This window comes from Carcharhinus amblyrhynchos, chromosome 2 (assembly GCF_965287045.1).
Source record: "Carcharhinus amblyrhynchos chromosome 2, sCarAmb.v2.hapA, whole genome shotgun sequence".
Classification (NCBI taxonomy): Eukaryota; Metazoa; Chordata; class Chondrichthyes; order Carcharhiniformes; family Carcharhinidae; genus Carcharhinus; species Carcharhinus amblyrhynchos.
This window is the reverse complement of record NC_137325.1, coordinates 33,538,107-33,565,894: the sequence shown is the minus strand read 5'-3', so window position 1 is coordinate 33,565,894 and position 27,788 is coordinate 33,538,107. Positions and strand designations below refer to the sequence as shown.

The following is a 27,788-nucleotide window of genomic DNA, read 5'->3' as shown; positions in this document are numbered from 1 at the left end:
CAAACCATTTGCTCCCTTTCCCTTTTAAGAAGAGTACCTGAAGAGATACTGGCTTTGTTGCTTTTGGACTTCCAGAATGTCTGTAACTAACAGGTATCAGAACTTGGGTCTCAGATATTTACAATCAATGTTAATGACTTAGATGATGAGACTGAGTATAATGTATCCAAGGTTGGTGACATCACAAAGTTAGATGGAAAGTGAGCAATGAAGAGGACACACAGCTGCAGAAGGATATAAACAAGTTGAATGAATGGGCAAAAACATGGCAGATTAAATATAATGTGCAAAATATAAAGGGTTTGGGGTGTATTGTCCTAATTATATTTTAGGAGTTGTGGGTTTTAACAAAAAGAAAGATGTGGTTTGCACACGTAGATTCAAACTTACAAGATTTATTGTGCAAGCTCTTTCCTGCGCAGAAAACAGAGTAAAACAGCTGCTTTTGCAACACCCAGATGCCATCCCCATCAAATCATGTGATCAGCTCTTAAAGCAACTGCAACCACCTAAATATATAATGGGAGTTCTGTGGTGAGTCCACTGGGCGTGACGGGGGGGGTTTCAGGATTGTGTGCGTGGGTGTCCCATGCGTGGCTGGGTCTGGGTGTTTAGTTATGCTGGAGTCAAAATTGTTTTTTTCCCCTTCTAACCCTTTCAGAGTAACTTTCAGCACAAAACTGGCAGCACCATCTGAAGTTAGCGATTTAAACCGCTTCCGTCGGATGGTTCCTAGCTCAGCACAGTTATCCAGAGGAAGTTAGCACTTGGGGGCAATTACCAGGTAAACCCTTACATAGGACCTTCCGATAGGTGTTTATCAGTGCATCATATGGATGCCTCCAAACGCAATGCTTGGGAACCTGGAAGTTATGGGCTTTAATGGCCTTCTGCAAATTGAATTTGCTGTAGGGAGTTTTAGTTAGCAAAGCATTGTGCTGTGAAAACAATTGAGCATGCACTAGATACTGCTTGGAAAAAGAACATTTACTTGAACCATTAACTGGAGATGTTTGCTGCAATATAATCTCTTTAAATCAACCCACTAAAAATAAGCAGAATCAGCATTGAAATCCCAGTGCAGGAAGGAATCAAAATGATTGATATGTTGATTGTGAGAATAATTTCGAGAAATTACAAAGCTCTTTAAAGCACTTTTGAAACCTTCAAAGTTAACAGTGGTTCCAGCTGATATTAATTCACATTTGTGACATTAATAGTTCTCCACAGTGACATGGTTATTGACAAATCAACCATAAGTCATGTGGTATGCATGCATGTAACACTTCAGCAATTTCCTTATGCCGCAGGCTGAATTCTCCTGGACAGAAGCATAAATGTTCTTTCAGAGAGAGTTGTTAGAATATTTGCCAAGTGTTCATTTTATATCCTTAAGCCCAGAGATCATTGTGGCATAATATATTAAAATGTTTCGCCACTCAAGAGCAACATGTGGGTTTGTATCACTAATGGCCCATAAAAGTTCTTGATCATAGAATTATTGCCTCCTACAGTGCAGAAGGAGGCCATTTGGTCCATCGAGTCTGCTTTGAATACAATCCCATCCAGGCCCTATCCCCATAATCCCATGCATTTACCCTACATAGTCCCCCTGACATTAAGGGTCAATTTAGCATGGCCATTCCACCTAATCCGTACATCCTTTGACTGTGGGAGGAAATAGGAGCACCCGGAGGCAGACGCATGGAGAACATGCAAATTTCTCACACTCAGTGACCCAAACCAGGAGTCGATCCCAGATCCCTGGCACTGTAAGGCAGCAGTGCTAAGCACTGTGCCACCATGCAGCCATGATCTTACTGAAGCCACTGAAATATCTTATAGAATCTACAGTGCAGAAGGAAGCCATTTGGCCCATCAAACCTGCACCAACAATAATCCCAGCCAGGTACTGTCCTATACCTGTAACTCCACACATTTACTCTCCTGGTCCCCCTCAACTTATTCTACACATCTTTGGACCTATAAATATGACTTTAAGCAGAAGCAATAGGTGGCATGGATGATTGGTTAACAGTAGTCAAGTGTGTTTATCTCTCGGTGGCTGATTCGAGTATTATCGAATGAAGCTTCAGCGTAGCTTTTTTGCCCATGCAAAAAACTGCAGATTGCGGCCAGTTTGAAGAGAAAACGCTCCCTCTCTAAAAGAGAAAACAGAATATTTGGTCAATGTTCAAATAGAAATCAGTTATTGTCATGTTATTAAATTATCTGATTGTGTACACAGAGATAATTATTTCAAGTTATAACACTGTGCTAAATAGTGCAGATGTGAGCAGGGCAAGAAATCTGAATGGGAACTAATTAGACTGAATTTACAATTGTATGTATGTCAGACTTAATCCTTGTATGCATTTTCTTTCTGCTTTGGTGAGTAATCTTTACATGGTGTTTATTATTGGTAAGAATGATCAGAAAATATTTCTAATGTATACAGTTTTTAAGAAAATTCTTTCTTGATATGTTTTCCAATTAACAGATTTCCTTTTATTCTTTGTAGCCACTCGAATCATTATCACTAGCAGATTCAAAGCTGAAGACTGAATTAACGATAATAATTAATGCTTTGGGAAGCAATTCTTCTTTGACTAAAGTGGACATCAGTGGGAATGGGATGGGAGACATTGGTGCTAAGATGTTGGGGAAGGCCCTACAAATCAACACGAAGCTCAGGTACAATTAAGCTTCAGTAAATATTATTCAGACTGATCTTTATTATATGGATATATCTTGTTTTACGAGAAAGCTATGTTGCTTGTTTATTCTCTGAATAACCTGGAGGGATGTTGTGATAACAAGGGAAAGATAGTAGCAACCTATCCAGTGAGCATTCTGACAACAATAATTGTCCTTTGATTGTACTTTGAACTTGTTCAGGCAATGTTCTCAGGCTACACTTGAAGGGACAAGGCTGGTTGTAGCTAATCATTGCAACCGAGTTGTAGATTGTTTGAACAATACCATGGAAGATCAGTTTATACCGACTAAAACTTTTCTGTTTGTATACTGTTTCTCTGGAGCGTGGTTTTATACATTAATTATTGTAAGCGACTTATTAAAAAGTGGCTGATCTCTTTCCACAGGACGGTAATTTGGGACAAGAATAACATAACAGCGCAGGGCTTTCAGGATATTGCTGTGGCTTTGGAAAAGTAGGTAACACAGCCAGATTATTTCCTTTTAAGATGTAAATTTATAATATCTAATTTCCTTGAAGTGGTATTTCAAACCATTATGTAAAAGCTACTATAGATGTTAAGGATACTACTAGGTACAGTAATTTGGTGGTTATCTTACTAGACTGATAATCCAGTGGTCTGGACTAATAATAGAGGCATGAATTCAAATTGTGCCATAGCAGTTTGTGAATTTGAATTCAGTTTAAAAAAAGCAATTTGAAATAATCTCATATCACATCATGACAACAGCGGAGTTGTGGTATTTTTGTAAAAATAAATATTGGTGCATGAGTGCTTCTTAGAGGAGGAGATCTTGCACAAACTGGCCTACATATGACCCCATACTCACAACAGTGTGATTGACTCATAACTGTTTTCTGAAATGGCCTAGCGAGCCATTTAGCTGTATCAAACTGCCACAAAGAAGTCTGACAAGAATAATGTTGGACAGACCACTCAACTTTGACCTCAACATTGGCTATGACAAAGACAAGCTCTGGAAATCGCACTTAAAAGTGCGTACTGTAGCTGTGTGAACTGCAGCAGTTCAAGAAGATGGTTCACTGTCACCTTCTCAAGAATGGCAAGGAGTGGGCAATAGATTCCAGCCTTCCCAGTGATGCCCAAATCCTGAGGGTGATTGAATTAAACATATGTATTTAAGTTGTTCCGCTGTTGCAAGATTGACACAGGCATATCTGTTTAATCTTGGTTGGACCCATTTCATGCCAACAGATGAATTATTTTGCACTTATCTGCTCAACAGTGAATTTGCCAGTCTCCGAGGTAGTCCTAATTTCTGTTAAAGTAACATTGTATCATCACAGAGGTCATCATTGCAACCATTTGGATTTAAAAAACAGCATTTAATAAATTTGGATCCAATTTGATAATTGCGCAATGATTGCAAATCTGCCAAATATTAAGTATAATTAATATTAATTAATAATTAAGAAAAATTAATTGTTGGAAAAACTTACTGCTGGACAACTTAAATATTATGTAAACACAGTTGACGTCAGTCGGTCAGTTTAGTTGCAGTTACATTTGTTCTTTGAACTCTGCTCAGTGCTTAAACTAAGTGTCATAAACCATTCCAATAACAGGAGTTTGTGAATTCTAGTTTTATTATCTTTTTTTTAATCGTCAGAATAGGAAGCCTACTGCAAACTCAGGACAGGCTTTAAGCTCGTAGAACGGAAGATAATCTTGGCAACAGGAATGCCTAACCTTCATTCCTGTAAGGATCTTATGCGTTCCACTGCTTAGTCAGACGATTCAGTGATAATCTCAATTTGAGTCAGAAAGTTCTGGATTAAGTTGCACTCTAGAAACTGGAGCATGTAATCTAGACTGGCCTTAAAATACTAAAGGAATATGGCAGTGGGAGTTTTCAGTCACTCCTTATTTCAGCAGCCATCGTTGTAATTTATACTCGCATTGTGAGTAGCTCATTTTGATAGCGCATCCAATTTGTGGTGACTTATTCTTGAGGTTAACTGTGTGGAACCTATCCTAGTACAGAAGATTAAAAGTATTTATCACTGTGCTTTGCTTTTAATTCAGCCATTTCCTTTTATAATTGGATAATTCACAAGATTAATAATATTATTGTAATATGATGGGGGAGGAGATTTAATGTTACAGTGAAGCTGGCATTACATTATTCATGGTGTAGCAGTTGATTGGGAAAAGAACAGAATTCATTAACATTGTTTGGATATAACTAAAAATAAAAAAAAATAAAGTGCTCATATTGAATATTTTTCACTTATCCAGGCAGTTAAAGGACTAAATTATTATTATCTGCTGTAACTAAATAGTAAGGGTAAGAAAATAAAATTGTTCACAGTTTTTTTCTGGTGCTATGCGTACCTTTACATAGTGCATACGTTTATGGTAAGAATCACTCCAGATGCCATATTGATGCCACGTTAATACACGTGCAACGAATGTCCTCTGGAAGTATGCAAAGCAAGGCAGTTATGATGTCAATCTGTGTGCAACTTTGATTTGATTCCAACCAATGCCATTTTGAACTCAGTGCTCCAACTAACACCATCTCTTAAGCCAAATGCATTCAGTAGAAGGAAGATAGTTAGCACTAATTGAAGAAATCATCTACTTCTTGCAGGCTAGTTGCTGTTTGATTTTAGAATCACTACAGTGCAGAAGGAGGCCATTTAGCCCATCAAGCCTACACCAACAACAATCCCGTCCAGACCCCATCCCCATAACCCCACGTATTTTCCCTGCTAATCCACCTGACACTAAGGGGCATTTTACCATGGCTGTCCACCTAACCCCACATCTTTGATCTGTGGGTGGAAGCAGGAGCACCCATGCAGACATGGGGACAACATGTAAACGCCACACAGACAAGTCACTCGAGGCCAGAATTGAACCCAGGTTCCTGGAGCTGTAAAGCAGCAGTACTAACCACTGCCGCCCTTCTGGCTGTTGCCACAGGTCTACAAGTGTTTGGTCATTTCTGTTGTGGTTTGGCAGATGCTGAGAGAATGGAGCCAAACTAGGGCAATTCCACCCACCTGGATCATGGAGGAATGGCCTTTGAGAAGGATGGTGTGGTCAACTATATCATAAGCTGCAGGCAGGTTGAAAAGAAAGAGAAAAGAGAGCTTCTCCTATGTCATTTATGACTCTAAAAAAGTAGTTCAGTTTTCCAGGCCAGAAAATTAATTAAAGGGATTCAAACATAATTTTGAAAAAGATGGTCAGGAGTTTATGAAGCGGCAGGACTTTGCAGAGGAAAGGACAATTGAAAATGGGGAAGTAGTGAAGTGGGTGTGATTCAGTGAATTAATAGCTGCCAAGGCAGCATGCTGGATTGATGGCCAATTGTCCAGGAGAGGTAAATTTACCAGGAGAGGTAAATTTGAAATTGCAGTGTTTAGCATCTTGGGGGGTCGGGGAGGGGGATTTTTCAATGGATAGACAAAGAAAGAAGTGGCGTGTGGGTTGAATGCAATAAAACAAAATGATTAGAGATTACCTTCTCAGTAATTGCTGTGATAGGGGTAGTGAAGCAATGTGAGATGATAAGATTGAAGGATGGTTGTAGATAGCGGTCGGAGAGTTTACGTGAAGGGAAACACTGAAGAAGGACATCAAATTCAGAGGAGAGTGAAGAAGAGTTGAGATACAGGTTGCTGTCACTGAAGAAAAGTTGCTGTGTGCAGATGCTGAATGATGAAAGTAGAGATGATAGATGGGATTTTATGGCCTCACTTGCCCCAAAATCGTAAAATCCCACTCGAGATCAACAGACCTTTTCAAATTCCGCCCCTCGCCCATTGCGATTCCTGTGGTGGGCAAGACGGTAAAATTCCAGCCAATGCCTCAGTGGGAAACATGAGTGACATTAGGATGGGCAATATAGAACAAGGATTTTAAATGAAAGTGGTGAATGATTGAACAGATGGGATGGCAAAGGAGGAGAAGTTGCCAGAGGAGCAGGGAGACAGGTCAAGATGCATTTTAGAGATTATGGCCACATGGTGGCACAGTGATTAGCACTGCTGTCTCACAGCGCTAGGGACCTGGGTTCAATTCTGGACTTTGGTCACCGTCTGCATGGAGTTTGAATATTCTCCCCGTGTCTCCATGGGTTTCCTCTAGGTGTGCTAGTTTACTCCCACACTCCAAAGATGTGCTGGTTAGGCGGATTGGCCATGGTAAAAATTACCCCTTAGTGTCCTGTAATGTGTAGATTAGATGGATGAGCCGTGGTAAATGTGTGGGATTACGGGAAGAGGGCAGGCGAGAGGGCCTGTGTAAGATACTCTATCAGAGAGTCGATGCAGACTCAGTGGGCTGAATGCCCTCTTTCTGCACTGTAGAGGTTCTATGAACACTGTTGTTGCAACATTTTAAACAGGGCAAGTTGTACAAGTTATAGCCTGGCAGCAAGGTGTCATTATCACTCTTCCACTAAGACTGTTGGTGCATTTGTGCAGCATCTGCATAGATCACACATGGTGGGGAGAGAATCGGATGAAGTAGTTGAGGTTATTGTTTGTTACAAGGCAGCAGTGAGCAATTGGTGGGCCTTTCTGATGATACCAGGAGAGGCACAGAGAGAAGCTGTAGGATTGTTGAAGAGCGAGTCGACTCTCTTGAGGAAAAATGAGAATTAGTGAAGAATTGGGAGTACGTGAAAGATGATCACCCAAGGGCAAAGGAAAAGAAGGAGGCATGATAGTAGACAGAGGTTAAAAAATAAAACAGGAAAAGAAAAAAAGAGGTGGCTTGGGAGGAATGAGCTCAAGGCTGGGGCAGCATCCAAAAAGAATTGAATGGACACAGGAAGACTAAGCTATGTAGGTGGTGATGTTACATGTTGGATCAAAATAGATAAACATTGAAATACATGAGGAGCAAAGAAGGTCTAACATACACATGAAATTAGATTTTTAGTCAGTGGTTCATAAAGTTGACATCGCAAAATTGGCAATGAATAGATAACCAGGTATCAAGTAACTTGAAGAATGTATAGACAATTCTATGCAAACAGCAATAAAGTGTGTCTTTCCAAAGAAAACAAATTCTGTGTCTGTTGCAATAATGTGGAGATGCTGGTGTTGAACTGGGGTAAACACAGTAAAAAGTCTCTCAACACCAGGTTAAAGTCCAACAGCTTTATTTGGTAGCAAAAGCCACTAGCTTTCGGAGCCTTTACTGCTCCTTTGTCAGGTGAGTGGGAGTTCTATTCACAAACAGGGCACGTAAAGACACAAACTCAATTTACAAAATAATGATTGGAATGCAAGTCTTAAAGGTACAGACAATGTGAATGGAGAGAGCATTAAGCATAGGTTAGAGATGTGCATTGTCTCTAAACAGGACAGTTAGTGAGATTTTGCAAGTCCAGGCAAGTCGTGAGGGTTACAGATAGTGTGACATGGACCCAAAATCCCGGTTGAGGCTGTCTCCACGTGCGGAACTTGGCTCTCAGTCTCTGCTCAGCGACTCTGCGCTGTCATGTGTCATGAAGGCTTCCTTGGAGAACGTTCAGCCAATAGGACCCAGGATACAGCAGTGTTGCGATGATAATTGAAGAATACTGCTACAGATGGATATTCTGGCAACCATGTTTCCCACAGTTACTTGGGAAGTTGTGTGTATAGCTGCCATTATCCCCTCCATTTGCTAAATCCATGACATGATAATTAGGTGAGATAATTAGAAGTAGCTTGCTTAAAATTTCAACCTTTTTTAATATAGTTACAGAAAAACATTATTTCCAGTTTAATTTGTTTTCTGAAGTCAAAATGAGAAGAAAAGCTTACAACGGCTGTGCAATCAATTACCAGTTTTCCTTGGGGATCAAAATTGTGACAATAGGAAGTAAAGTTGTGCAGACAAGAGATGAATGACATGTATAACTAGAATCTTGTCCCTAGATGATTGCTGTCTAATGTTTGGAAGGCTCAAGTGTATTGTCTGTGACTGGTGTAACAACTACCTCATTTTGTGCCTACTGTCAAGCACATTTATTTACCCTTCTCTTGCCACCTTTACACCTGCCACTGTGACTCAAAGAATGCAGTTGGTTAATTATTGAGTCATGAAATCCATAGAACCCCTCCAGTGCAGGAGGAGGCCGTTCAACCCACCACGTCTGCATTGACTCTCCAAAAACGTATGCAGACACAGGAGAATGTACAAACACAGTCACCCAAAGTCAAAATCAAACCTGGGTCCCTGATGCTGTGAGGCAGCAGAGCTAACCACTGTGCCACCGTGATCATTGATATTCCACCATCCTGCATCCCAGCATTGCCTTAACTGTAGCTTCTGCCGAGTCATACTCTGAATTAGACAGCCAACCGTGGCAGGTTTACTGCTGCTGCCACATAGATGCTAAACTACTGATACCAGTAACATTAGTCCCAACCTCCAAAAGCATAAAATGATTGTCCTTCTGCTGTGGTCATCATTGTTTGAATGCCATGAGTGAGATTGTTTTGTAATAAAATCACATTGAGTAAAATGTGCTTGAAATTCATATTAAAATTAGCACTTTTTATTTAATTTGGAATTGAAGCTGCTGATCACTTTACAAATGAGAACCTAATCAGCAAAATTCTTGAGCAACTTATCAGGGAAACTGCAATGTGAAACAATTCTCAAGATTAGTATCCTGAAAGAACCGAAGGCCACTTTACATGGATACAAGCTATGCAGGCAGAGAACAGGAGTCTGAACTTAACTGAATTGAGTACAAATAGAATTGACGTTCAGGATGACACTTTCCGTGGAGATGAAGTGCGATGGTGAGTGGGAAAGTCAGCGCGGCTCCCCTGGCTGGTGGATCAGGTTGCCGAGCCATACCATCTGCTCTTCATCTCAAAACGTATGCAGAAGCAAGCAGCTTGTTGTATGTCATGGAGAATGGGCTTGAATTGGCAGGGCGTCTCTTACATCCTTGTTGGGAGCCAGAGGTCCACCAACCTCATCACCTAGGCTTGGCAGCAAGTTGCCAGGGAGGCCAGCACATGCAGAGCTCAGAAGAGGCCCCCTCCCCCTCCAGTGCTACAAAGATGAATAATTGCATCTGCTTCACTGGGATAGTGAAGCTCCTCACCCTCAATTCTCACTCTAAGAAGCCAGTTCATTGGGATCTCTCAGACCACCAGCACAAGGGGCATCAACACTGATTCTCACTTGCACAATTTTGACATCTTCATCTATTGTCACATCTTGCACAAGTCACATCCTCAGTCCTTACATTGATCCACTCTGCACACACCACAGGCAGGCATACAGTTCATCTGCTCTTGCATCAATCCTGCTCACAGTCTGGCCATCTATCTTTGCACAGGACAAGACTTCCCACAAGAAGAAAATATCCCAGACAGGAAGTGGGTGCCAGAACTCAGGCCACTCCCCACCTTTTGAGGGGCAGGTGGCAGAGCTGCTTGGCAAGGACTGGAACCATTCCTGTACCACTGGTGAAATTGACACCCAATAAGCCAATGAGGATCCATTCAGCAGTCTGCCCATCCACTGATTGCTATTTAATTTGGATGACTCGAGCCAACCATTGATTATCTTTCCCCCCTCTATCACAGCCACCAGCAAGGACAGGCTGGGGGAGATGTTCAGCCAGCCCAGAACCCATAGCACCTTATATGAGGGCCATGGGAAAGTAAATGAGAATACCCATCATTGCGTTCATCTGCACCCTCCAGCAACATACACCTTGTTGGGACTAGCCAGCACATCTTTCAGGAGGAAAGATGTGGGAGGAAACTGGAGCACCTGGAGGAAATTCACACAGACACTGGGAGAACGTGCAAACTTCACGTAGACTCTGACACGAGGCCAAAATTGAACCTAGGTCCATGGCGCTGAGAAGCTAACCACTGTGCCACCGTGCAGCCCCTGCAGACCTAATTAGCATGACTTGACAGAATCCCTATGCTAGTTCTTGGAGGGCAGTCAACATGTTTAGCTGATGCCATCAGGGTCCTCAGCTTCCTTGTGCATAATTTGATTAGCTAGAATTAAAATATGGAGGTCTCTAATGGAACAAGAGCAAAGCTCCCATACATATGCTGTGTACTTTTCATTATCAACTAGGTTACTAGTTTATGCTTAAATGTGGTGGAGAGTGACTAGGCCTTCGCTTACTTCAACATCACTTCCAATAATGCAATGGGAGCTGGCAGTGTGACAGCCCTTCTCCTCCTGTTTTGTCCAGCAGACACAAGGGAACGTTGCCACATGCAAGTTCTCCCATCACTAGCCATCCTGACTTTGAATGATATTGCCACACATCAAAATTGCTGGCACTGCTAGCAATGCTCACATTCCAAGAATAATTAGAAAAAAGTTTCCTTCTAAAAGCTGTTTGGGATTCTCCAGTATGAGAGCTAAACATTTGCTATAATTAAGGTCAATTTATTTACTGTTGTTGTGTAAGTTGGTACCTTCCACCTCTAAGATATAAATGCTTGGCGCTTTCTTTTTAACCCATTGGTGGAAAGGAACTTAATATTGCATGAGTTTTGGAGTGTTAATTTATGCCAGAATTGATGAAGGGACATCTGGATTCAAAACATTGGCTCTATTCTCTCCCCATGGATGCTCTGGAACCTGCTGAGATTTTCCAGCATTTTCTGTTGGTGGATATTTTTACACCTTTTCACATGAGGCTAATTAGGAAACCCATTAATAATGTCATTAACCTTTATGTGCTGGATGATAGGTCAACAATGTTAAAACAATATTTCTGCAATAATACTTATCTAAAGTATTTCTTGGAACCTGATATGCAATCAAACTTTGGGATGAAATATCTCTCAGCAGATCATCCACATGCCATTTTGTACATGAACATTATAAAAGGCAGCTCTTCCAATAACTTTAAACTTTCTGCCAGAAATTAAATCTCTGGCAGAAGGATTTTGAAGTTGGAGTTGTCAGATGTGGCTCAGTTGGTCGCACTGTCACCTCGAAGTCAGAATATTGTGCATTCGAGTCTCTACCCAGAGATTTGAGCACATCATTCTAGGTTACCGTTCCAGTATAAAACATTACAACACAGTACAGGCCCTTCGGCCCTCGATGTTGCGCCAACCTGTGAAACCAATCTAAAGCCCATCTAACCTACACAATTCCAATATCATCCATAAGTTTATCCAATGAACATTTAAATGCCCTTAATGTTGGCAAGTCCACTACTGTTGCAGACAGGACATTCCATGCTGTTACTACTCTCTGAGTAAAGAATGATCTCTGACATCTGTCCTATATCTATCACCCCTCAATTTAAAGCTATGTCCCCTCGTGCTAGCCATTACCATCCGAGGAAAAAGGCTCTCACTGTCCACCCTTTTTAATCCTCTGACCATTTTGTATACCTCTATTAAGTCACCTGTTAACCTTCTATCTAACGAAAACAGCCTCAAGTCCCTCAGCCTTTCCTCATAAGACCTTCCCACCATACCAGGCAACATCCTGGTAAATCTCCTCTGCACCCTTTCCAATGCTTCCACATCCTTCCTATAATACGGCGACCAGAACTGTACACAATACTCCAAGTGTGGCTGCACCAGCGTTTTGTACAGTTGCAATATGACCTCATGGCTCCAAAACTCAATTCCTCTACCAATAAAAGCTAACACACCGTACGCTTTCTTGACAACCCTACGAACCTGGGTGTCAACTTTCAGGAATCTCTGCACATGGACACCGAGATCTCTGCTCATCCGTCCCAAGTATCTTACCATTAGCCCAGTACTCTGTATTCCTATTACTCCTTCCAAAGTGAACCATCTCACCGCATTAAACTCCATTTGTCACTTCTCAGCCCAGCTCTGCAGCTTATTTATGTCCCTCTGTAACCTGCAACGTCCTTCCGCACTGTCTACCGCCTTTAGTGTCATCCGCAAATTTACTAACCCATCCTTCTACACCCTCATCCAGGTCATTTATAAAAATGACAAACAGCAGTGGCCCCAAAACAGATCCTTGCAGTACACCACTAGTAACTGAACTCCAGGATGAACATTTCCTATCAACCACCACCCTCTGTCTTCTTACAGCCAGCCAATTTCTGATCCAAATCGCTAAATCACCCTCTTACCCCTTCTAACAGTCACACTAGTATCTTCATTTCTAGGAGTAACTATCTCCCTGTAGCTTTTATGTGTAACTGTCTCTGCTTCCCGAATGATCCTGAGTTCATCCAGTTCCAGCTCCAGTTCCTGAGGCTCTGAGGCAAATTGAAAAGAAATGCAGGGAATGGCAGCAGCTGTGTATATTTTTTGACCTCACGGGTACCTTTGACGCCATCAGCCACAAAGGTTATGGAGTATCCTCCTCAAATTTGGCTGCTGTCAGAAATTGTCCTCTACCTACTCTACAGTGATTTGTATGCCAAGATCTTCATCAATGCAACCAATGTAAACCACATCTCAGTGAAAATTGGAGTCAAAGAAGACACTGTCATTGCACCAACTCTCTTCTCTGCCTTACTTGCTGGTATTGGAGGTGTTGGCAGCCTTAAAAGTGGATAAATCTCCAAAGTCTCCAGGTTCAAGTGAATTATGCCCTGGGTTGCTATGGCAGGCGAGCGATGAGATTGCAAGGGGTCTGACCTAAGTTTTCAGCCCATCTCTGGCCATGGGGTTGATGCCAGACAATTCGAGAACAGCTAATGTGGTCCCACTATTTAAGAAGTATTGTAGAGATAAACCAGGGAGCTACAGACCAGTAAGTCTCACATCAGTGGTACAGAAAGTATTAGAGAAACTTCTGAAGGAGCGCATCTATCTCCATCTTGATCGGGAATAGTCAGCATAGCTTCATCAGAGGGATGTCACACCTACCAAATTTGATTGAATTTTTTGAGGAGGTGACCAGGAGGTGTTGATGATGGTAGTGCTGATGTAGTTTATATGAATTTCAGCCATGCTGTTGAAAAGGCCCCACTTGGGAGACTTGCAAAGAAGATAAATTCACATGGGATATAGGATCCAGAGAGTGATGACAGAAGGAAGCCAATGTCCAGCTGCATACCACAGGGATCTATGTTGGGCCCCCTTTTATTCAACATTTATATAAATGACTATGTGGTGGGTAGGATTAGTAAATTAGCAGATGTCACAAAGATTGGACGGATGATTAACAGTGAGGCGGAATGTCTTGGGCGACAAGAAAATATAAAGGGAATGACAGAAATGGACAGATAAAAGGCAGATGGAACTTAACCCTAAAAAGTGTGAGGTGATACACTTTGGAAGGAGTAATTTGACAAGAAAGTACTCAATGAATGGTAGGATGCTAGGAAGTTCGGTGGAACAAAATGACCTTGGCGTGTTTATCCACAAACCTCTGAAAGCGGAAGGGCATGTTAGTAAGATGGTGAAGAAGGTATATGGGACACTTGCCTTTATCAATCGAGGCATAGGTTACAAAAGTAGGAAGTCATGTTGGAGTTGTATACAACTTTGGTTAGACCACAGCTAGAGTACTTTGTACAGTTCTGGTCGCCGCATTATCGGAAAGATGTGATTGCACTGGAGGGGGTGCAGAGGAGATTTACCAGGATGCTGTCTGGGATGGAACGCTTAAACTATGAAGAGAAGTTGGATAGGCTTGTGTTGTTTTCGATGGATTAGAGAAGACTGAGAAGGCGATCTGATTAAGGCATTCAAGATTATGAAATACATGGATAAGGAGCAGTTATTCCTCTTAGTTGAAGCGTCAGATTTAAGGGGACATAGGTTCAAGGTGAGGGGCAGGAGGTTTAAGGTGGATGTGAGGAAAAACTTTTTTATCCAAAGGGCGGTGACGATCTGAAATGCGCTGCTTGGACCAGCGGTAGAGGCAGGTTGCCTCACATCCTTTAAAAGGTATCTGAACGAGCACTTGGATCATCATAACATGCTGGGCTATGGGCCTAGTGCTGGCAGATGGGATTAGGTAGGAGTTCAGGTGTTTCTAATGTGTTGGTGCGGACTCAGTGGGCCAAAGGGTCTCTTATGTACTGTATGATTTTATGAATATTACCCCTCACCTCCAGCAAATTACCACACCTTTGAGGATACTTTGCTGAACAGAAAGAAACTGTTGAATCTATGCTGCCTTCAATCCAAAGCAAACATCACTCAACATGCAGAATATGCCTGTGCATGTGCATTCACCCAGAAACTGAGCTGCAGTTCATTTTTAACTCCTCCTCCGAATGGATGAGAAAATGGGCCCTTTGCTAAACATCTGGAGAACCAAGATCTTCCACCAACCAGTTCCCATTGTAAAACATCATCACCTGTTGATTAAGATCAATGGCAAGTTCCTGGAAAATGTGGACCAGTTTCCATATCTTGAGAGCCTCCTGTCAAGTGACATGGACATGCAATTCATCATTGCCTAAATTGTGCCAGCTCAGCCTTCAGCTGACTGAGAAAAATAATATTTGAGGACCAGGATCTCTCACTCAAGACTAAGAGTATGGTTTACCTGGAAGCAGTGATCCTGTTCTCCTACATGATTTGAAGACTTGAGCAATCTACAGAAGGCACCTCTAAGTACTGGAGAAGTACCGTCAACAGTGACTTCTCATGTTCTCCAAATCCAGTGGCAAGAAAGAAAGTTTACAAGCAGCATCCTCTTCCAAGCCAATTTGTCTCGCATCAAGGCGTTAATCACTGAAAACCAGTTCTACTGGGCAGGACATTTAATTGATATGCCTGAAACCAGACTCCCGAAGCAACTGTTGTACCTGGAATTTGGTCATGGCAGGAAACTCCCAGGAAAATAATGGAGAACTTTAGAGATGTCCTTAAAGTGTCCCTGAAGAGGTCAGACGTACCTGCCAATTCATGGGAGGCTTGTGCCCACCTAAAATAGTGAAGACTTATTTGGAAAGGCCCATAACACACTGACAGACTTCAGAAATGTGAAGAAGCCAAGACAAGGCTTCAAAACGACCGCACGAACCTCAGAAAATCCAATTGACCAAACCTGTCAAGCATCACCTGCCGGGGCATGAGGCAAAGTCACACACTGGACTTAGCAGCCATTTTGGAACCCATTGAACAAGAATGGAAGCAAGTCATCCTCTATCCTAAGGAACTGCCTAAAAAGAAGAGTACTATTGCACTGTCAGAGGTGCTGTCTTTTGGATGAGTAAACAGAGGCCCCATCTGCTCTCTCAGGAGGATGTAAACAATCCCACAGAGGAGCAGCAAATTCTCCTTATTGTCTGGGCCAATATTTATGCTTCAATGAACATCAGAAAAAACAGATTATCTCTGTCGTCTTCATTTGGCTGATTCTTGAAGCTTACTGTGTGTGAACTGACTGCCTGTATTATGACAGTGACTACACACTTCAGTTGACTATAATAGGCTTTGGAAAGTTCAGAGGTTGTGAAAGTTACTACTATATAGATGCAAGTTACCTTTCTTTGTCAATCATCGACCAAAGACAGTTGAAATAATTGCATAGAATGCAGATAAACAGGCATTTTGGTTCCAAGAACCTATCACGTCTTTCACAGTAATAATTTCAGACCAAAGACACTTGGTTTAAAAAGGTGACTCTCCCATCCTGCCGTGCTAAAAATTAGCGCAGCGGGCGATGAAAATCATGCATTGGCTGATTCGCGGGATTCCCATGAGTGTTTGCGCCACGCTTGCATCTCCTAGACATAGATTTCCAGCAATGTCTGCACAGTGCCAGAAATCGGCTGGGAGGCAGGGCTAGTATGTAAAATACTATTTAAATGCAATTAGTGGGCCCAGGACTGAATTCTCTGGGCCCTCTAGCACCTCCCATCCTGCCAGAGTGTTTCACTCTAGTGGGGAATACTATACTACCCACTTTTGAGGAACTAGTAGGATGACCCTGCTGGAATTAAGCGGGGGGAAGCGATTGTGACCCCTCCAAAGGGTCAGGTAATGGGGAAAGGGGGGGTTGCCCCCTGAGCATGGGCACCCTGACAGTGCCAGCCTGTGCCACTTGGCAGTGCCCAAGGGGCAAAGTACCCATGCCCAGGGAGCACCTTGGACAGGGTGGTGTCTAGGGGGTGGGGATCGGGGAGGGGTCCTGTTTCCACCTTACATTGTGATCCAGCTGGGGCTGGTGGGAGGCCAGTGATCGGGGTGGGGGAGGTTGGTGGTCAGGCGGGAGGTGGGGGAGGGTGCGGATTGGCATGGGCTGGTCAGGGGGAGGGGATGGATTCAGGGCTAGCCTGCAAATGGACAGAGGGCCACAATTGGGCCGTGGAAGGGTTTGGGGGGAGGGCAGCACTACTGGGCACACGGGCTGGCCCGCTATTGAGAGACTGATTTGGCACCACTGCACATGCGCAGAGGCCAGCTTCTCCAGCGTGAATAGGCCCCACCCCCTGAGATTTAATGATATTCATGCTGATGACCTCTGTGTTACACAGAATATGGGAAATTCTACTCTGAGCTCCCACTGGGGGGAAAAAACAACGTAAATTACTCCAGTTTTCCTGCAAATTTAGAATTTTTTTGGGAGAGTCAGCCCAGAATATTTTCATAGTGCATTCAAATCCTGAATCCCATTTGTTGACAAAAATCTGTTTAGTGCCTCCTTGTATCACTGCCCACACTGGCTGTCTGATCCACATATTTCCAAACCTTTCAGCAAAATAGTTTCTTTCTTTAGATTGTAAAGCTGACTCCTTTCGATTAAATTCTGTGCCTGACGTGACTGCCTAATTGATTCAAATTTGACTAAAATATTTAGCGCATTTCTGAGTTCTAAATTTAATTAGCACCTAAAAGAAAGCCCCTGCATTCTGACAAATGACATGACCTAATTTCCTAAGTCAATTTATCCCTAGGGTAGTGGAATTAAGTAATAGAAAGCTGCATTTTTTTAAGCTCTGGCTGTTAGAATACACAGGATGGCAGCTAAGTAAGAATGATTATGTAAATTGGGATATAGCCACTAGAAAAGAGAAAATCGAAAAGTGACAGAGTTGCTTTTTACAGGATTCTAAAGATCCTAGATAATGCAGACTATGACAAGCTTTTTCACCTTGTTCAGAACTTAAAAAAAGACACTGCCTGTGCTTGAAGCAGGAGTAAGTTTAAAAACTAATCTGCGGAAGCATTGCCACAGATTTTGCTGTACAAGTAATGGCAAAGCTTTTATAGTGCTCAACTTTATTACCAGATGAAACTAAGTGACGACAGATCCTTGCATCCACAGTTAATTGTGAAAATTGTAGAAGTTGCTATCACTAACAGCCTGCTGCTCCGTAAAATGAACTGTTGCTGTCTTTGCCAATGGAACTGGTTCAGAAGTCGCTATTAAGGCATGAATTTAGGCTGAAAGCACCATTATCACACTAAAGACTGAGTAAAATCTTAAACCTTCCTCAATCAGGAGTAACTGTGTATTCGCAGCATGCTAACTCATAATTACTGCTGAACAACTTCTCTGGTACTGAAAAAAATAATTTTAGAAGTGTGGATTTTTATAAGATAATTAATGCTGCAGTTTATCAATTGTTAATGTTCAGTTTTTGTTTTTTTAATGTCTTTGCCTTTATCCTGTGTGCTTCATTCAGTTTTTGAATAATACTTTACATGTAATTCATATCTTCTGATTTTTACTTCCTGCTGTAATATCTCTGAACATTCTTCAGTTTGATTGAACAGTTTCCGTGCTCAGTGCAATAGATCTGCTGGTGAGGGTGCTGAGTTCAATCAGACTCCAGAAGAATTGACATCACCCTAGGCAAGCCCTCTGGGCAACTGGATGCAGAGTGAACACAAAAGACTTTCCTTTGTCGCTTATGGCACAGTATGAGCCAATATTTCAATGAGCAAGTGGTTAATCTGTAGAACAAACTTTTCCTAGGAAGATGATGGGAAAAGATAGTATTGATTCAATCAAATGTAAATTAAAATGATTACCTTCAGAAAATGACATTTTGGGGTAGCATTTATTTAATTTGAGATGTGACGTGAGAGTAACATGCTCAGGAGAAAAAAAAGTGACTTTGGACCTAAGGTTCCCAAAGTTGTTGATCACAGAGAGGTTCCTTATGTCACATTTGGGTCTGTTATAATTGATGGAGATTGCTTACTCTGATTCATCAACTGCTTTCCAGAACACAACGTAGAGATGATCAAGGTGAACTTTGATCATCATTTGACGAGCAATTTGCATGTAAGAAAATCTTGCCTATTTTGATTTGTGTCAGGAGTTTTGGAAGATTAAAATTTTCAATGGTCCTAATCCCTCAATTCTGTTCGTAGCTGGAAGCCCTTTTTGGTTATATGTTAAGAATGATAAGTTTTGAGACTTCCTCCAGTTCCTTATTTTAAACTCCCTGTAAATGAGGGCAAATCTTTCAAATGCTCCTGACAGGGATATTGCACATTGTGAAGACAGATAGTGGACACAAATTGACAATGTACATTCAGAAATTGGGTCCTGATGGTTGGTGAACATGTGATAGGAAACTAAAATATGTAGACTGCTTATGATCATCATTTGTAAGTTACGTTAATTCACGTACATTTAAGAATTCTGGGAATCTTATTCTAAGTATATGTCTGTGTTTGTGTGGCCTGGGTGCATCTCACTGACAACTTCCTCTTGAATTGCCCAGGTATCCTGACCATAGAAAATGATTCACACAGAAGTGATTTGAAATTTCTGCCCCACCCAACACCAACAGATTGGAATTATGTAATGTGAACCCCCAAGAGGTTCCCGAGGAATCACCGATTGACCTCCTTGTGAGGCTTGTTGAGTGTCAGTTTCCCTAGCAACAGGCAATGGCTAGCCCAGCTGAAACTTGTTACCTAAGCCTTTTTATAAGGCAAACCTGGGACTGGGCCTACTGAACTACCTGTCCCAGGTAGGACTAGAGTATGTATCCCAAGGTGGTGGTTTTACTTTGCATTCTGTAAATAAACTATGTTCCTTTTCCAGTCAGGCTTCCTGAGTTATTAAATAAAGGGACAGCCTTTCAGAACTGAGATGAGGGGGAGTTTCTTCAGCCAGAGGGTGGTGAATCTATGGAATTCATTACCACAGAAGGCTGTGGGGGCCAGATCATTGAGTGTATTTAAGACAGAGATCGTTAGGTTCTAAATTGCTAAAGGGTTCAATGGTTATTGGGGAAAAGTGGGAGAATGGATTTGAGAAATGTATCAGCCATGATCGAACGGCTGAGCAGCCCTGATGGACCGATCGGCCTAATTCTGCCCCTATACCTTATTGTCTTATGGTCTTGCATCCCTTTAACTTTATCTTAATAAACATTGTAAGGCAGTTTACAGAAGCATAAAATTAAATATGGCACCAAGCCACATGAGATTTTAGAGCCATGACCAAAAGCTTAGTCAAAGGGGTAGGTTTTCAGAGTGTCCTACAGGAAGGAGAGGTTTAGGGAGAAAATGCCAGAGCTCAGAATCTGCGCAGCTGAAGGCAAGGCTCCCAAAGTTAAAATCAGGAGTATGTAAACCAACGCCCATTGCTATGATTATACTATAATGTTATCCAATTTATTCAATTATTTAATTATATAGATAATACTTATGTGCTGAAAACTGAACTGAAATTTCTCAGACTTAATTCAGAACCTCTACTTCAGACTACAGACTTTCATTCCAAGAAAGGGAGTTTTGGATCTTGTTATATTTTATCTAGAATTATTTGTGCTAGTGCAACATTTCTTTACGTGTCAAGAGCTTTGTGAAAATATGCTGGTTTACAAGCAGATTAAGAAAAAAAATGCCTTTTATTATATAGCCCCTTTCACACTTGTGTCAAAGCAGTTTATAACTAATGCATGGATTTTGAATAGTCACTGTTATGTAGGCAAATGCGACAGCTAAATTTACACACCGAGGACCCTCAAGCAAAAATGAAATGAATGACCAGATATTTTAGTTGATTGAGGATTAAATGTTGGCCAGGGCACCAGGCAAAACCGTTCTAAAATATGAGCAAATAGTTTAGGCTTTGTTTCAAACATCTCATCCAAAAGATGGCCAGTCTGATAATGCAGTCTTCCCTCAATGCCACACTGATGGTGGGCTGTCTTAAGGGCTGGTTTGGAGCTTGAATGCATCTTCTGACAAAGGTCAATGAGCTGCCATTAAGGAGAGGCTTACCACTCAGTTATACATGCATTCATCTGGATTTGACTATATTTATCACTCAGAAGAATGCAATGTAAAGAGATGGATTGATAATAATTCTGTTTTTGGTTTACAGGAACTATACACTAAGGTTTATGCCTATTCCTGTCAATGATGCCTCACAAGCATTGAAGGCTAATCCAGAAAAAACAGAGGAAGCACTGCAAAAGGTAGAATATCCTCACATTTCCTTCTGTTTGCCAAACAGTTTCATCCCACTCATCATTTGATTTGGTAATCTTGACAAGTAAAATATTGCCCTGTGGTTCACAGTCTTTCCCACAGAAAAATATGGACCAGCATTTTCCAGCCTTTCCTGCTGGTAGATCTTAAGTTCTACCAACAACTCCCACATGGGCTCCCTGGTGGTACAGGTGGCAAGCAGTGAAAATGGCCATTGGCTTCAGGGGCCAATGGCTGTCTCCACCACTGGCAAACCTACCTTTTGGGTAGTTTGGAGACGGGGGGTGGGGGGGGGCAGGAAAATCCTGGCTTTGATGAAAATAATGTGACAAGGATAGCAGTTTGCAAAGATTCAACAAGCGATGATAGCGTTCGTGTAAAATTGGAAGCTTGACCAATGGAAACTGTAATTTGATTGGAATATCATGGTCACCATTAAGTGTTTTGAATATAAAGCTCAGTGATGTATATTGAAGGAACATTATGCCTTGGGTAAGTATTGTCAAAAGCAGGTACAGAAACTTCTGCCCAGCAAAGTATTACATTTAATTTTCTCAATTTATGAAGAGAATCTTGACAGCAGCAACTTTTGGGAATGGAATTAAAAAGTAGAACCGACAAGGTGGTTATACAAGGACCCCGAGGTCCCTCTGCACCGTCACCTGCTGCAGTTTTTCGCCCCGTAAGTAATAGTCCTTCCTACCTTTCTTCCTACCAAAGTGGACCACCTCACACTTGCCAACATTAAATTCCATTTGCCATTTCCTGGCCCATTCGCCCAGCCTATCTAGATCCTTCTGCAGACTCTCCACACCCTCCGCACAATTTGCCGTTCCCCCAATCTTGGTGTCATCAGCAAATTTCAACACCCTACACTCGGTTCCCTCCTCCAGATCATCTATATAAATGGTAAAAAGCTGAGGCCCCAGCACCGACCCCTGGGGCACTCCACTAGTCACCATCCGCCAATCCGAATAGCACCCGTTGACCCCCACTCTCTGCCTCCTATTTGACAACCAATCCTCTATCCACGCTAACACCCTACCCCCAACTCCATGTCCCTCGACCTTCTGCAATAACCTCTTGTGAGGTACTTTGTCAAACGCCTTCTGAAAATCTAGAAAGACCACATCCACCGGCTCTCCTCTATCCACCGCCCTAGACACATCCTCATAGAACTCCAGTAAATTTGTCAGACACGACTTCCCTTTAATGAAACCGTGCTGCGTCTGCTCTATCAAGCAATTCCCTTCAAGATGCCTCGCAATTTCCTCCTTAATGACAGATTCTAACATTTTACCTACCACAGACGTTAAACTAACCGGCCTATAATTCCCCGCCTTTTGCCTGGCACCCTTCTTAAACAACGGCGTAACATTAGCCGTTTTCCAATCCTCCGGCACTTCCCCGGAATCCAGCGACGTCTGGAAAATAACCACCAAGGCATCCACTATAACCTCCGCCATTTCTTTCAGAACCCTCGGATGCATTCCATCCGGTCCTGGGGACTTGTTCACAATCAGCCCCTCCAGTCTGTCGAGCACCGCCTCTCTACTAACAGTAACGTCATTAAGACCCTCCAGTCCTACCACCTTTCCATCGCTAACACCCGGCAAATTATTCGCGTCCTCCTCCGTGAAGACAGAAACAAAAAAGTTATTCAATACCTTAGCCATATCCTCATTCCCTACCACTAGGTCCCCTTTCTCATCCTCTAAAGGACCAACGTTCACCCTAGCCAGCCTCTTCCTTTTTATATATTTATAAAAACTCTTGCTATCCTTTTTTATATTAAGCACTAGCCCAGCTTCATAGTTTCTCCTACCCTTCTTTATCAACTTCTTTGTCAATCTTTGTTGACATTTAAACCTCTCCCAATCCTCTTCTCGCCCACTGCTCTTAGCTACTCTAAATTCCTCTGCTTTTAATTTAACACTTTCCTTCACCTCCTTCGTTATCCACGGCTTATTACCTCTCTTCCTACTATCCTTTTTGACCATCGGAATAAATTTCCGCTGAGCACCAAGAAAGATCTCCTTAAAGATCCTCCACTGCTCCTCAACAGACCCTCCCTCCAACGCGCTCCCCCAGTCCACATTCGCCAATTCTTCTCTCATCCTACCGTACTCCCCTCTATTCAAACAGAGGACGCGTGTCCGGGAACCCACTTTCTCCTCCTCCATCTGCACCAGAAACTCCACCATACAATGATCACTCTCCCCAAGAGGATCCTTCACCACAAGGTCCCTAATTCTACCCGCCTCACTACATAGCACCTGATCCAAGATAGCTCGCTCCCTCGTCGGCTCCAACACACGCTGTTCGAGGAAACTATCCCGGCAGCATTCCAGGAACTCTTCCTCGAGCCCCCCGCGTCCAACATGGGTCGACCAATCAATATGCAGATTGAAATCCCCCATAACTACGGCCGTCCCATTCCTGCACGCCGCACTTATTTGCGCATTAACAGCCCGCCCCACCTCCAGATCATTATTCGGGGGCCTATAGACGACACCCACCAGCGTCTTCCTTCCTTTGCTGTTCCTAATCTCCACCCACAACGATTCCACCCTCTGCTCCTTGGCTCCAATATCATCCCTTGTTACCACCGTGGTGCTATCCTTAATCAGCAGAGCTACGCCCCCCCCTTTTCCCTCCTGCCTATCCTTCCTAAACACTTGATAGCCCTGTACATTCATCTCCCAGTCCCTGTCACCCTGCAGCCACGTCTGTGTAATGGCCACCAGATCGTATCCATTTGTGTCGATCTGCGCCACCAGCTCATCCACTTTATTCCGAATGCTTCGTGCATTCAGATAAAGCGCTTTCATCCCAGCCTTCACCTGGACCCTATTTGCCGTAACGCCACCAACCATACTCACGCCCCCTACTCCCTCTATTATTGGGACATCCTCGGCCTCTTCCCTTACCTGTACCCTCTCCTTAACTTTAGACCTCGTAACATCACCTATCCTCGCACCCCCCCCCCCCCCCCCCCCCCCCCCAATCAGTTTAAAGCCCTGTCTACAGTCCTCTTTACTCGATTCGCCAGCACTCTGGTCCCAGCACGGTTCAGACCAACCCCATCCCACCTGAACAGGTCCCACCTACCCCAATACTGGTGCCAATGCCCCATAAATTCAAACCCATTCCTCCCACACCAATCCCTGAGCCACCCATTCACTTCCTTAATCCTGTCAACCCTACGCCCGTCTGCACTCGGTTCAGGCAGTAGCCCAGAGTCGCAAAAACCCAGCTTGCAGGTGCAGCAGGTGGTCAGGAAGGCGAATGGGATGCTGGCCTTCATAGCGAGGGGGATTGAATATAAAAGTAGGGAGGTCTTGCTGCAGCTGTATAGGGCATTGGTGAGGCCGCAGCTGGAGTACTGTGTGCAGTTTTGGGCGCCGCACCTGCGCAAAGATATTTTGGCCTTGGAGGGAGTGCAGAGGAGGTTTACTAGGCTGATACCGGAGTTGAGGGGATTGAGCTATGAGGAGAGGCTGAATAAACTGGGCTTGTACTCGTTAGAGTTTAGAAGAATAAGGGGAGATCTCATTGAGACGTATAAGATGATGAATGGGATGGATAGGATAGAGGTGGAGAGACTCTTCCCGCTCAAAAAAGACAGTAGGACTAGGGGGCACAGCCTCAAGATAAAGGGGGGGCGGTTTAGAACGGAGTTGAGGAGGAACTTCTTCACTCAAAGAGTGGTGAATCTCTGGAATTCTCTGCCCGTTGAAGTGGTGGAGGCTGCCTCGCTAAATATTTTTAAGACGCGGGTTGATGGGTTTTTGATAAGAGAGGGGATTAAGGGTTATGGGGAGAAAGCGGGAAAGTGAAACTGAGCAGCGACAGATCAGCCATGATCTTATTGAATGGCGGGGCAGGCTCTAAGGGCTAGATGGCCTCCTCCTGCTCCTATTTCTTATGTTCTTATGCAAGTCCTGTTAATTCAGTTAGTTTTTGCACCTAAAAACTTGAAAATTATCCAGAAATGCAGGTTAACAATTGAAATAATCCCGCTCAGTGTGTTTTTAAACACTACAAAAAAAATCCCATTCTGTGATCATTGATCAATGTTGCCATCCCACTCATTTTCCTTCCATATGTACCCTGATTGCTATGTAGCCAGGGTTGCTGCATTTCCAATGCTTCCCTTGTTAAAGCTAGATTTGTGTTAGTGTAACAAAATCATTGTCGCGTTTTGCAGTGTTTGTCTAATGCTCAGCAACTTTGTTTTTAACATGCTCTGTCCATGTACCCAAATTCCTCCAAGTATGCAACAAAAACAACCCTGACTAAGGGTCATTCGGTCTCAAAACATTGGGTGACAAAAGGTCATTCAGACTTGAAACGTTGGCTGTATTCTCTCTCCACAGGTGCTGTCAGACCTGCTGAAATTTTCCAGCCTTTTATGCTATTGTTTCAGCTTCCAGCATCCAAAATATTTTGCCTCCAAATATGCCTTGCACTTTCCCTTCTGAGGGCTCCTATTTCTGAGCAACATTTCATTCTGTCTTGCTCCTTCTTCTCTACCCCTTGTTTCTTCTCTCATAATTCATGCTAGTGCTCCACTTCTCCCTCTTTCCCCCACTAGTATAAAACCAGTCCAAGTGCACTTGTCACCTACCCACAAGAACTTATCTGATTTTACTGAGGTTCTGAAATCTGCAACACAATTAATTTCAGTAACCCCTATTTGCAAGTGACTTAATTTACTTTGGTTTTGGTAAATCTTAACCAATTAAGGCAAAAACTGAACTCTCTGGGTAGTAACTTTAAAATATGTATTAAAGGAAAAGGGTATACTTGACAACTGGAATACAATGACTTTGACAGCAACATCTGAGTGTTCAGTCCATTGTAACCATCTCAATACTCTGTTTTAGGTACAATCCCTCTTGCAGAGATGCACATTAGCTCTTGCCTTGAGACTACTTGACTACTAATTAAACCTTACAAAACCCAAGCTTTTAAGCTCCTGAGTGACCAAAGCTCCATGACAGAGTCAGACGCTTTCCAGTTTAATACTTGGCTCTTGCTATTGCTAGATTAATTTAATTGGTTCTTAATCACAGTAGCCACATGGCTTCAATGTCTCAAACCAAGAGTACAGCGGTATTGTTCCATAATGTGTCTCTATCTGATCTTAAAACAATTTCTCTATTCATTAATATGAACTTTGAATGGTCATCATGTATCCTTCTCAGGGACCATTATCAGGAATCCAAAAGCTTCACTGCTGGAACAGCATATCCAAAACCATATTTTCTCATGCATACGTGGAGACAGACAATGATTGAACTTAAGTTTGCAATGAAAATCCAGTCTTACTAATATGATTTTAAATCAATAATTGTAGCTCAACTAAGCATCATTATTTATTGAATCATCTGACTGTTACTATTTTAATACAGTAACTTGATTAATACATGCGTTAAATGCAGAATACAAAATTGCTTAACCAAGATAGAACATACTGGAAAATCTCAGCCTTTCTTGGTAAATACGTTGTCCAACATTGAGAGAAATGGATTGGTTTCCGATTCCAGCATCCGCAGTAATACCACATTGCTGCTTTAGCTTAGCCACGTGTTAGTATCAAAATGGCTTCTGCATTACAGTGAATACAATACAAGATTGGTTAAGTTAAGCTAAAAGCTAATCACCCAAGCCTACTTACACCCAAATCTGCCCCTTTCCCCACTCCCCTCCCCTTATCCCAGAGCAATAGTATTCTCCTCGCAAGGTGTTCCCAACCCTGTAAACTTCCAGTTTGCTCACCTTATCCATCCTGCTTCAGATCTGATCCCAGTGTCCTACGAATTAGGGCCATCCATTATCTTACCCCTCTGATACTCATGAGCGCATGGCACTGGGAGTAAGTCAAATCTTATCACTCAGTAGGCCCTGAATGAATAAAAGTAAGTTCTTTGCCCATTCGTTGGAACTAGCTTCCGCAAGTAGAGGGGGTGCCTGCAAGAAGCCAGCTCCTGCTCTTGATATAATGCTCCCTCCCCCACCTGGCCAGCATGCCCCACAGCATACCCTGTTATCTATCTCCAAATGTCAGATTAATGATCCTCTGGAAAGGCACCAGTGTAATACTGGCAGTAACCACCACTCCTGGTGACACTGTTGGTGCTGCAGGATTTTCGGTGATGAGCAGATGACAGGATAGCTGTCCAATTGAGGCCTGAATTCAATAAGAACATAAACGTAAGAAATAGAAGTAGGAGTAGGCCATCTAGCCCTTGAAGCCTGCCCCGCCATTCAATAAGATTATGGCTGATCTGAAGTGGCTCAGTTCCACTTTCCCGCTTTCTCCCCATAACCCTTAATCCCCTTGCCTACCAAAAACCTATCCACTCGTGTCTTAAATATATTTAGCGAGGTAGCCTCTACCACATCAACGGGCAGAGAATTCCAGAGATCCACCACCCTTTGAGTGAAGAAGTTCCTCCTCAACTCCATTCTAAACTGCCCCCCACTTATCTTGAGGCTGTGCCCTCTAGTCCTGCTGTCCTTTCTGAGCGGGAAGAATCTCTCTACCCCTACCCTATCCATCCCCTTCATTATCTTATACGTCTCTATAAGATCCCCCCTCATCCTTGTAAATTCCAACGAGTACAAACCCAGTCTATTCAGCCTCTCTTCATAGTTCAACCCCCTCATCTCCGGTATCAGCCTAGTGAACCTCCTCTGCACTCCCTCCAAGGCCAAAATATCCTTGCGC

The 27,788-nt window shown here is 42.8% G+C and overlaps 1 protein-coding gene across 2 annotated transcripts in view; it reads left to right on the top strand.

Annotated features, from left to right (window-relative positions):
* The window catches only part of carmil1 (capping protein regulator and myosin 1 linker 1), a 395,677-nt gene that overhangs the window by 261,475 nt on the left and 106,414 nt on the right, over positions 1–27,788 (top strand). For both annotated transcript variants that reach the window (XM_080204317.1, XM_080204310.1), the window contains exons 21-23: positions 2,522–2,694; positions 3,105–3,173; positions 20,946–21,039. In XM_080204317.1, coding sequence (XP_080060443.1) covers positions 2,522–2,694; positions 3,105–3,173; positions 20,946–21,039 — 336 coding nt within the window. The remainder of the gene's footprint in view (positions 1–2,521; positions 2,695–3,104; positions 3,174–20,945; positions 21,040–27,788) is intronic.